At 38.2% G+C, this 12,771-nt stretch overlaps 1 protein-coding gene across 1 annotated transcript in view; it reads right to left on the bottom strand.

Annotated features, from left to right (window-relative positions):
• Window positions 1–329: 329 nt before the first annotated feature.
• Window positions 330–12,771, bottom strand: part of zgc:174356 (uncharacterized protein LOC100137120 homolog) — a 63,045-nt gene continuing 50,603 nt past the window's right edge. Inside the window, exon 7 of the mRNA XM_056768214.1 lies at window positions 330–646. Within this exon, the coding sequence (XP_056624192.1) occupies window positions 601–646 (46 nt within the window). The 3' untranslated portion in view covers window positions 330–600. The remainder of the gene's footprint in view (window positions 647–12,771) is intronic.

The raw sequence follows: 12,771 nt of genomic DNA, 5'->3' as shown, positions 1-12,771 counted from the left end.
GAAGCTGTTGTGGTCTAATTGTGGTGAATGGCTTATCGGGAAGAACAATTTAAAGCAGCAATTCTCAATTACTTCCTCCAGTTCTGGAGCTGACCTTTCACCATTCTAATTTTATTAAGGGGTTATTAATTCTTCCCTCCACACACCCAGTCAGATCGCAACCTATTTCAAAACATCACCACTGAGATCTGCAGTGTACCTCGACACGTTTTACTTATACGGTGCCTCAGGCATTATACAATAACAGTCATTACATGATATTATTCTGTAGTTTGATATTTATTTAGAGGTACTTACATAAGTAATTGGTTTAAAGTGCATCTGGCAATTTCAACTGCATTGAATTTACATTTAGGATCAAAATAAAAGGGGTAGCTCTAAGTAGTGCATTCAGTTTGAAATTATATTGGAAAAGATGTCCAAAATTCACTTCTGAATGTTGCACAACCCTTATGAAAACAACATATTTGGTTTTACAAACAGCAGCTCTAAGGACGAGGACATTTAAATTGTGTTTTATACATGATTTAAGAAAACTGTACAATATCCAATTATGGATACACTTTGTGCTTGAAGAGTAACCCAGTAGCAGACTATGTACTAAAGCACAAGGCGAGGTAGAGTGGTGGGCATCTCGCTAATCCACCTGTAACGAGAAAAAAGACACATGTAACTCACAAACGGGGCATGTGCAAAAACATCTAAGCAACTGAAACACTTTCATCACAATATACTTTCCTCTGGCTTTTAAACAGCCTTTTCCAAGATATTTTACTGTCACTGTTCCAATATTGGAACACCTAGGTTTACTTTAGTATTTAACAACTAAATCTAATCCAATCATAACAAACTATATATAGTTGGAAAGGTATAAGACTCCAGAATACATATTTGACCAGTGTTTAAAAAAGGAAATATGTAGGGGTAGTAATTTATTCATTTATGACAAAAGTGAGCATTAAACCAATTAAATGGGTCTAAATTTCACCGTTCCAGTGGAGCACTGAAATTATGCAATATGAACCCATTTTAATCCTGACAAACTCTAAGAATGTAGTTTTTATATTTTGGATTTGTTTTGCAATAGAAATCACGAAATCACTTAAATCACACTAATTTTATCAAATGTCACTGGGTCCATTTGGAACCATTATAAATACTACATAATCAAAATCATATTTTATTGAAAATCTAAAAATAAATCTTAAAAAATTCAATATAATTGAAAAGCTTGTCCTTCTTATATATAATGATAAAATTTATAAATTTTTAGTTTGTATGGAGCAAACCATTGGAGCCTATATGACACCTAATGGCCGTTGTTGGTGTTGCGATTAAAAGTATCACAGAAACCACATTTTTTATATTTTATGATTTATGTCTTTAATTTTCTGGTGTTTTTTAGGAGATTTTTTATGTTTTGGTGACATAAAATAATTTTTATTTATTTATTTATTATTTTTAATGTACAATTAAACTGCTATATATTTTTTCCTTATTTTCTCAAGTCCATACACTATTACAATAAAGTATAGAATATTTTCTTTAAAACAAGACCAAGATTAGGTCTCTATACCAAAGCATTCCAGAGTAACTCTAATTTAAATGTTGAAATCACATTACTCTCCACCCTCAAAAAAGGGGCATGACAGTTATAGATATCGTTCAACCAAAAATTTAAATTCTGTCAGTATTTACCCTCAAGTTGTTCGAAACTCTATTCTTCTGCTTAACACTAGGATATATATTTGTAAGAATTTTTTGTAACCAAACAGTTCTGGGACATTATTTACTTCCATAGTATAGATTTTATTTTACTTTGGAAGTCAAACGTGCCCCTGGACTTTTTAGTTCCCACATTCTTCAAAATATCTTATTTTGTGTTCAACGGAACCAAGAAATGTATAGAGATTTGGAACAACTTGAGGGTGAGTAAATGATGAAAGAACTTGAAATTTGGGGTAAACTATCCCATTAAGCGTGGTTTTAGTTGCATGCTATTTAAAATACAAAAAATGTTGAGGGAATAAATGTATCATCGTAGAAAATTATTATATGATAGATGAGTAAATCAGGATAGGTTTAGGAATAGCACCAGATCACCAGGTCTTATAAACAGGCCATTCATTATTCACAGCAAGGTTATGCGATGTCAAGGGCAGACTCGATTCCCTGATCGACCTTCGATCCTCTGCGGCCAAAACTGATATAAGTTTACTTTATCATTGTACAATATCTCCTGTGCAATTCTATCTCCATTCTAATAGTTCTACCATAAAAACCCTTAATTTTCCATAAGATTTAGATTAGATTTGACATTTTATAAATTTCATTGTAAACCTTTTTAATGTTTTATATTCTAAATCGAATGTGAAGTACTCACTATATTATAATGTTTGTAAAGAAACGTATGAATGAAAAATGTGGGTCGTTGCTGTTCTAATGAAACCTTGGATGATCAAATTCACAGTTTTTCAGGAAATGAAAAATAAAATGTACTTTGCCAATGATTAAATATGTTGTGGTCAAATTTGACAAACGCTTTTTAATACTTTTTAGATATTTGCAAAACCCAGTGGCAAACATAAAGAGTGATTAATAATAACGATTAATGGCAAGATTATTGTAAAGTGTTAATGAATTAAGTGATTTTATACCACAGTTCTCAAATCTGATTGGCTGAGAGCCATGAGATATTTCACCAGGATCACCACGGTTTCAGATTTTTACATCAGCGACTGTGGTCTGGCTAGTAATACAACAATTTATTTCATATTTAATTTATATTAATATTTAATTTATTATTAATGGTATTAAATTAAATTAAAAATACTCAACAGTTATTCATTCTTTGCAGAGGTCTAGCTGAAGTTAAGTTTGGGCCACACAACGTTTGTTTAAGTTGCTGCCGCTAAAATCAGCTATACAGGTTAGAACAACCGATGACTTCCAAATTTAAAAAATGATGTTTCACACTATTATTAAAAAAAAGATGTCACCAGTCATATATATTCTGGATATTCATAAACTAAATTTAAAACTTTTATTCCAATTGTTGGTCAAACCTTTAACAAACATATAGAGATTACTTCATAGAACATTTTAAGTAATTGCCAGAAAAATGCTTGAATGCTTACAGTTTTACCTCATAAAACTATCATGACTCACACGTTTTACTTTGCATAGCCTTTTGACTCAGTTAACTAATGTGAAAGAATTAACGGTATTTTCACCATATTCTGTGACATTGCAGAGAACTGTTGTATAATGTCATTTATAATGAGGGGATCTGATTTGCCATGGTTCTGACTGTATGTGTGCCTTAGAGGCTGTTGCTAAATCGAATCCAAATTCTTTTGACAACAGCTTACGGAATTTGTCAGTTCCTTTGTGCAAATCCATAATGAAGAGCCTTTTCAAACTCTAAGACACATTAATCCAATTCAATCTCAATTTCCAGCTAAAGTAGCCTGTAGGTTTTCCAGACATGAGCGTATGAGACAGTTGAAAATAAATATTCTAAGCCATTCCGTCTGTTTGAGTAATCTCTGAAAGAGACACAATGCAGCCCTTGAATGACACTAATTAAAATGATTCTGCAGAAGGTTTGAGATACTGCAGGACAGCTAATTGTTGTTGTCAGACAGAGTGCAGGTGTGTCACACTGCTCATTCTGAATGCATTTGGCTTTGGCAGACAGTCTTTCATTTCCATGCTTAGTGAAAGAGTACAGGTGCTGAGTAGCATTAGTTGGACACTTGCATTGCTTTTGTTCAAAAGTTTTCCTTAGCATTTGTAACAAGATTCAAGATATGGAAGGAAGGAGGCGGGAACCCTCAGACATTTAAATCAAGTTTTAATATAAATAATAACAGCCGGCGGCCCCTCAAAATCGTGACAAAGAATTTCAATTTCACACATTGGACAGTACAATAGCAGTCTTTCAATTAGTATGTTTCAATTGATCCTGTGAAATGTTGAGAAACATTTTTTTTTATTAATAATAAAATTAAATTTTAAATGAGTAATAATAGATAGTTTTATACCTTAGTTTCTATATACATATACAGTTGAAAGAAAAAGTATGTGAACCCTTTGGGCTTACTTGGATTTCTTCATAAATTGGTCATAAAATGTGTTCTGATCTTCATCTAAGTCACAACAATAGAGAAACACAGTCTGCTTAAACTAATAACGCACAAACATTATACGTTTTCATGTTTTTATTGAACACAACATGTAAACATTCATAGTGCAGGGTGGAAAAAGTACAGTATGTGAAACCCTAGGCTAATGACTTCTCCAAGAGCTAATTGGAGCCAGGAGTCAGCCAACCTGGCCCCCTCACTGCTTACCGTGGTGATGAGATTTATAGCAGATTATTATCACTAAATGGCTGGTGGTGCCTGCAGAATAATATAGATTTTATAAATAACTGTAAGAGTTTTGAGGGCAGACCTGACCTGTTGAAACGAGATGGTCTCCATCCCTCCTGGGATGGGGTTTCCCTCCTCTCTAGAAGTTTGGCACACAGTTTTAATAATGCGAGAGCTGACTTCCTGGGGCCCAGGTCAGGAAGGAGACAGAATGGCTGAACCAACTGTCTGCTTGCAGTCTCATGTTAGAGAAACATGTAATAATCCCTTCTCACAAACAACATAAAATAGAGACTGTGTCTGTCCCCCTGATTAGCAAACATAAAATAATGCGTAAACCTCTTGAAAGTAATTTAATAAATGTTAAACAAATCAAACATGAACAAAATACAGATAATCAACGGTTACGACTCGGATTGCTTAATATTAGATCTCTCTCAAATAAAGCACTCTTTGTTAACGATATGATAACCCATCATAAAATAGACATGCTCTGTTGGACAGAAACATGGCTAAAGCCAGATGTTTATATTACTCTAAATGAATCCTTTCCCCAAGATTATTACTATAAACACGAGCCTCGTCTAAAAGGTAGAGGGGGAGGTGTCGCTGCACTTCAGCTATTGTATATAGGCCTCCAGGGCACCACACAGATTTTATTAAAGAATTTGGTGGGTTCTTATCAGATCTAGTACTGGCCGCAGATAGAGTCCTTGTCGTTGGTGACTTTAACATCCATGTAGATAATGATACAGATGCCTTGGGAATGGCTTTCAACGACACTCTTAACTCCATGGGCGTTAGTCAACATGTGTCAGGACCCAGTCACCTTCGTAATCATACTTTAGATTTAATACAATCTTATGTTATAAATGTGGACGATGTTAAAATCGTTGAGTAGAGTGAAGACATTTCGGATCATTATCTGATATTATATTTGCTTCACCGGCCTATCGCTGCAAATCAAACCACTTGTTACAAATATGGTAGAACGATTACTACCAAAGATGCGTTTCTCAACAACCTGCCTGAATTGTCTCAAATATCTAGCATGAGTAAAAACGATGACGATCTTGACATTACTATTGAAAATTTAACTCTACCTTCTCGGAAACATTAGACACAGTTGCTCCTCTGCGTTTAAAAAAGATTAAAAATGGCAGCCCAACACCGTGGTATAATGAACACACTCAGGCTATAAAGAAGCGTCCCGTAAAATGGAGCGGAACTTTAAGAAAACTAATTAAGAGGTATTTCATATAGCATGGAAGGATAGTACTCGAAAATACAGGAATGCCATAAAAACGTCTAGATCCGCCTACTTTTCATCACTAATGGAAGAAAACCATCACAATCCTAGGTTTTTATTTAACACCGTGGCTAAATTAACAAAAAATAAGTCGTCAGCGACTTCAGATTCTGATTATCAGCATAACAGTGATGAATTTATGAACTACTTCACTAGTAAAATCCAAGATATTAGAGAAAAAATTATAACAATGCAACCAGAAGTGAAACCCGCTGAACAAACTAACTACAGCACCCCTAAGGAGAAATTGCAATTATTTTCTACAGTAGATCACGATGAACTCTCTAAAATCATTAGATCATCCAAATCAACAACATGCGTGCTAGACCCTATATCAACAAAACTACTGAAAGAAATGCTCCCGGAAATTATAGATCCTCTTCTTAGTATTATTAACTCATCTCTGACATTAGATCATGTGCCTAAAGAATTTAAGGTGGCTGTTATAAGGCCCCTTGTCAAAAAACCCAAACTCGACCCAAGAGAACTAGGGAATAACAGGCCTATATTGAATTTACCTTTTATATCTAAAGTTCTTGAAAAAGTAGTTTCAACTCAGTTATGCTCCTTCCTCCAAAGGAATGACATTAATGAAGAATTCCAGTCTGGATTTGGAGCATGTCACAGTACAGAGACTGCTTTGATCAGAGTTACAAATGATCTGCTTTTAGCGTCTGACCGTGGCTGTATTTCGTTATTGGTGCTGCTAGACCTTAGTGCTGCATTTGACACCATTGACCACAGTATACTCCTACACAGACTCGAAAAGTACGTCAGCATTAATGGAATAGCATTGAAATGGTTTAAGTCTTATTTATCTGACCGTTTTCAATTTGTAGCAATAAACAATGAAGTCCCGCAAATCGCAAGTCCAGTACGGTGTACCACAGTGCTCAGTCTTAGGGCCTCTGCTCTTCGCATTATACATGCTACCTCTAGGAGATATAATAAAGTGACACGGAATTAGCTTTCACTGTTATGCTGATGATACTCAACTTTATATTTCCTCGAAGCCTCATGAAACCCAGCAGTTCCATCGAATAATGGAAAGCATAGTTGATTTAAAAAACTGGATGAGTAACAATTTTTTACTACTGAACTCGGACAAAACAGAAGTGTTACTTACTGGACCAAAAAACGCCATACGTAACAAGCAAGAATACTGCTTAACTATTGACGGATGCTCCATAAAATCCGCATCGTCAGCTAAGAATCTTGGCGTTGTATTCGATAGTAATCTGTCATTCGAGAGCCATGTTGCCAACACCTGTAAAATTGCGTTTTTCCATTTTAAGAATATATCTAAACTACGTCATATGCTGTCACTGTCAGATGCAAAGAAATTAATTCATGCAATCATGACATCAAGACTAGATTACTGTAATGCACTTTTAGGTGGTTGCCTTGCAGGCCTATTACAAAAACTGCAACTGGTTCAAAACGCGGCAGCTCGAGTTCTTACACGTAGAAAAAAGTATGAGCATATAACCCCGGTTCTGTCAACCTTGCACTGGTTACATATAAAGCATCGCATTAACTTTAAGATTTTGCTTATTACCTATAAAACCCTACATGGTCTAGCGCCACAGTATTTGAATGAACTTTTATTGTATCACAATCCTCCACGTGCGTTACACTCTCAGGCGTCCTGTCAGTTAGTAATACCTAGAATTTCAAAATCAAGTGCAGGTGGTAGATCCTTTTCTTATCTAGCGCCTAAACTTTGGAATATTCTTCCCTGCACTGTCCGGGAGGCAGACACACTCTGTCAGTTTAAATCTAGACTAAAGACGCATCTTTTTAATCTTGCATACACTACACTTCCATAATATTATTCCTCAGAGGATTTAGGCTGCATTATTTAGATCAACCGGAACCAGTAACACATCCAACAACAAATTATGTACTTGTTGCATAAAGAGTGCAGAACAGTACTCTACTCTCAGCCAGTCTTGTCTCTTTGTTCCAAGGTTACCGCAGGATGCAGTTCATGCCCAGACCTGATGGCAGAGCTGTGAATGGGAAGCGATGACCTGACAAGAGCTGAGATGATAGAGCTGGATAAAGGACGTGGCAACTTGACACGATTTTTCTACAACACTTCAAACACTATTAGATTGTTAATGATAATCTTAAATCTATAATTTACCTCATTCGTAAATTTATTTATTTTTATTTAGCCTTGTTGTGCAAGCACTGTTGAACTTGTGCAGAGGCAGCAGCTTTTGCCAGAGGGGAACTGGAATCCCCTGGTTGGGCCTGGGTTCTCCTGAGTTTTTTTTTCTCGTTTGGAGTTTTGGGTTCCTCGCCACCATTTGCATATTGTTTTGCACTATTTGCCTGGCCGGGAGGCTGCTTTAAAATTTAGAAGATAAACATAATTAATATTGCACATAAGAATTTATAGTCCGTTTAATATTTGACCTGTGGTTCTCTCTCCTTTATCCCAAATGTATGCTTTCATTGTGCGTGTGTGCGAGTGTGTTTGCGTGTGTGCGTCTATGTCAATGTGCGTAAGTATGTATGCATATTGTGTGTGTGGAGCATTTGTATGTCTGTCTTTCGTTGTTTTGACCTTTTGCTTGTTTTTACAGTTATATGCCTTTAGCTGTTTTTCTTGTATTCAATGTGTCTCATGTACAGCGGCTTTGTAACAATGAAAATTGTAAAAAGTGCTATACAAATAAAGTTAAGTTGAGTTGAGGCAGGCTCCCCTGAGCCCCGCTGCCAAAGAAAAGATGGCCTTCACCACACCATCAGGGCATTGGCACCGGTTCAGGTTGCATGGGACATCAGCAACATTTCAATGGAGGATGGACGTCCTCCTGCGGCCCCACCAGGAATATGTGGCCGCCTACATTGACGACCTAATCATCCACTCTGGGAACTGGGAGGATCACTTGGACAGACAGCGGAGAGTGCTCGTGGAGCTACGGAGGGCTGGGTTGATAGCGAATCACAAGTGTCACCTTGGAGTAGCAGAGGTACAGTACCTAGATTACCGGATCGGCCATGGCCTTATCCTACCACAGGAGAAAAAGGTAGAAGCCATCCGAAACACCCCACGTCTGCTCAACAAAACGTGCTTTTCTAAGACTAGAGGGATACAATCACTGTTTCACCCCAAATTTCTCTTCCATAGCCAGTCCCCTGACCGACCTGACCAAAAAGGGTCAGTCCGAGAGCGTGAAGTGGACCCTGGGGACCAAAACTGTGTTTCAGACCCTAAAGGACGCTCTCTTCGTCGCCCTTTGCTGCATGCTGCCGACTTTGGCTGCCCCTTCATTCTCCAGACCGACTGGAAGCTCACGCCGGCAGTGACCTAGTATGCCACGGTAGAAGGAGGACCTTCCCATCAATTGGCGCTACTGGAGCTACGGTATTACCTTACCGTATATTCCTCATATTTCTTTAATATACACTGTATCGAGCGAGGTGGGTACGAGAGCCGTGGGGGAACGACGGGAGGCTTGTGATGCCAGTGATAATGAGTGTCAGCAGAGCATTGGACCGGTCTCGCATTTCTCACAAAGGAGATCGGAACTATAAAAGGACGAGCGACAGGACTGTACGACGAGAGAGGACCAGGCCTAGATTTTATGTTATGTTTTATCATGTTTGTGTGGGAGTCGACTTTGAGGGAGCTGTTGGCCCTTTACTTTCATTTGGTTATTTCTTTTATTAAAAGTTTGTGTTTACTGTTCGCTGGTTCCCGCCTCCTTCTTCCATAGTTTGAACTTTCTTGCATCGGTGCCAAAACCCGGGAGGAAGGAGGGACATGCACTCGAGCCCTCGCTGCTGAGGAGGATTGAGGTGCTGAGGAGTTTGGGCAGCGTGAAGGAGGAAAGTCCTTTAGTGGCTGCCCTAGGGGGTGGTGCTGGAGCGAATATTCGGATGGGACTGAGACCTCGCTGCCGTGTTCCTAGGCCAAGGTGGGATGGCTGTCGTCCGAGAGGGAGCATAGGAGGCGCCGCCCTGGGCCGGAGCTTGCTGCCGTCTGCCATGAAGATGAGGAGCAGGGAACAGGGGACTTGCTACCGGCTGCCCTCAGCGAGAGGAGCCATCGCCGGCCGCCAGGGGGCGGAGGAGGATTGAGCCGTCCACAGAGCGTCCAGTACAATCGCATGGCTCCATGAGGGAAAGCCTCTCGGCTGGCTGAGGACCAAGCGGCAGTGTATAGGAGAACCGAACCAGATTTCCCCCCCCCTCTCATTGCTGTCGCTCCTAACAAAAAAAAAAAAAACTTCATGGTCTTGCATATTTAAATGCAGGCATCCAAAAGACCTTCGCTCTACATTCTAAAACGCACATGCCTCGTCCTGCGTCTGTCAAAAATAGTAAAGAGAGCCATGAAACATGAATCCTAACAGCAGTCTGCAAAATGAAATTAATTACTGAAATGAAAATGGCTGCATTATAAAACTTGAAATGCAGCATTGTGTATTTTGGCCGTGGCTATCACAAATCTCTTTATAATATCCAGACTGGAACGCCCAATCATTATGGATTCACGGTGCCAACCAAGAGTTATTGTCATGGTGCCACAATGGTGACCAGACACACAATTTCATCTCGACACTGTACTTCCCTCTAGGCTAACAGCAATACAAAAACAAAATGTAGAGCTGATAAATAAATAAACAATTAAACAAGAGGAATGAATTGACTCCTTTCACATTTTAGTTTGTTGATGTACAATCAAGGTCTGGCTGAAGCAGCAGTAAATCCTGTCTGAATCATCACAGTAGTTTCAACTAAATGCCTATATGTCCAAACTGTCAATCAAATCTACATGAGACTATTTCAGGCTCGTATTGACCAATATTCTGAGCCTTTTTTTATAGTTTCATCTAAAAAGATATCTATCATGTGCACATACATCCAACACTTAAACCTAGAATTGAACAGAACAGCTTTTTACTGTATGTGTATGTTTGCACATATGCAGGCACATTCATGTGAACGATGCATGAAAAAACATTCTCTGTGCACCCCTCTAAAATATGAATGTGAAAAAAACGTTTTCGCTAGTTTTCGCCTGGATGAGCAGCACAACATCTTGAGCAAATGCATAACCAAGTCCAGAATTCTGAATACTGAATATTTTACCTGATGTCTCACAATATGGATGGCTCGGAATCCATCTGTGATACTGCACAGTATTTGCACTTATTCTTATGTCTTAGATTTCCATTCCAACTACAGATAAGAAAAAATCATTTTCACTTTCAACAGTGAATGTTACCTTCCTTTCCAGCAGCAAACTGCTGCTGTTTGTAATATTTATACAATCCAATGTTTTCTCTGCTCTCATCACTACTAATCTCATTTTGCATCCTCATTGTGTCATGTGGCACTGGTTTACTGATGTAAACACTGTGTAAATAGTGTAGAATTACTTTGTTTAAAGGGAGATATGCAATAACATTTGAAAACAACGCTGGCGGTAAAGAGAAAAGGTAGAGAGCCTAAGTGCATAAATACAAGAAAAGAATGGTTGAAGTTAGATTTAAAGAGACAACTCCTTCATAGTGGCTGTCTAGCATAATTAGAGAAGCTTTGATGAATGGATCAAGACCCATTTTAACTCTTGAGCCTTCAGCGTCCGTGGCACCACAGAGGCATGCTATTCTTCTACAGCCCTGCTCTGTCATTAGTTTTCTTTTATTCCCTTTTCCTCAGGCACTTCAATATTCCATAGGGTCAGGTATCATACACGCCGCAATTCCTTCTGTTTTACTGACATCCCCGGACACACACATAAATGCACACACAGGAACAATTCACTAAACAGCTCCACTTTTGCGTATATTGGATTTAGGCTAATATAGCTTAATTTCCAAGTGCTAAACGTGGTAAAACGTATATGCTGCAAAGTGTCAGCATTAATACTGCGACAATTAAAAGCGAGAAGTTAAAAACTAAAATAAAAAGAATAATATTTGAAATTATGTCGATTGTAGAAAGAAGAGCATTAAAACAGGAATAAATGGAATGAAGTTGATGCAATTTCTTTATTTAAAAAAAAAATTGTTGCATATTATTGTGATTAAGTGATAGTTCACCCAAAAATCTAAACTCCTTAATTTCATACCTGTATATTTGGTTTTCCAAAAGATATTTGGAAGAACGCTACTAATTTTCAGTTCTGGGACATCATTGACTACGATTGTAGGTAAAATTAAATGGAAGTCAGAGGTGCCCCAGAACTGTTTGTTTCCTAAATTCTTCAAAATATCAAATTTTGTGTTCAACAGAACAATATTCATTCATTCAACCGAGCAACACTTTAATTTACTCTTCCTATTGTCGTTCCAATCCTGTATGACTCATCTTCTTTTGTGGTCTACGGAAGAAAGTATTTTGAAGAATGTTGGTAGCCGAACAACAGCGGTCCCCATTGACTTGCACCGGTTTTGTGTCCATAAAATCGAAGGGAATTGGTGTCACTGTTGTTCGGTTACCAACGTTTATCAAAATATCATCAAAATATCTTCTGAAAGAAAGTCATGCAGGTTTGAAATGACAAGAGGAAAAGTAATTATGATAGGATTTTCATTTTTGCGTGAACTATATCTTTAAGTCTAGTAAACTATGGAAGAGCAACTTTCTTCATCTGCATCATTTCTATAGGAATAGTGTGTGTGAATGAAGACAACAGTGGACGCACTTGATTCTTGAATTCATTCCACAGTTTCACTTATTCATACACTGACTGAACAGAAATTAGACTGACGGCTGAGAAGGTAACATGGTGAGATTCTTGGCACTGATAGCAATGAACAAAACAACATGTACATATCATTTGTTTTCTCTGAAAAGCTTTTTCAGGGGCCCGTTTCAGAAAGCAGGGTAAGTGCAAACTCCGAGTAAGTCAACCCCAGAAAACGGAATACTCAGGGTTTTTGGTTTCAGAACGCGAGGAATGTCAAACCCGCGACCGCGGAGTAAGTCAAGCCCATTTCAGAAATCGAGGTATCTTATACTCCGGGTGAGTAACCAGAGTAACCTACTCCGTGAACCTAACCTGGTCGGGAGCAGGTTTTATTCCGCAAACGCAGGGTTTGTTACAATCTCCGCCCCCTT

This window comes from Triplophysa dalaica, chromosome 15 (genome assembly GCF_015846415.1).
Source record: "Triplophysa dalaica isolate WHDGS20190420 chromosome 15, ASM1584641v1, whole genome shotgun sequence".
Classification (NCBI taxonomy): Eukaryota; Metazoa; Chordata; class Actinopteri; order Cypriniformes; family Nemacheilidae; genus Triplophysa; species Triplophysa dalaica.
This window is presented reverse-complemented; position numbering and strand designations above follow the sequence as displayed.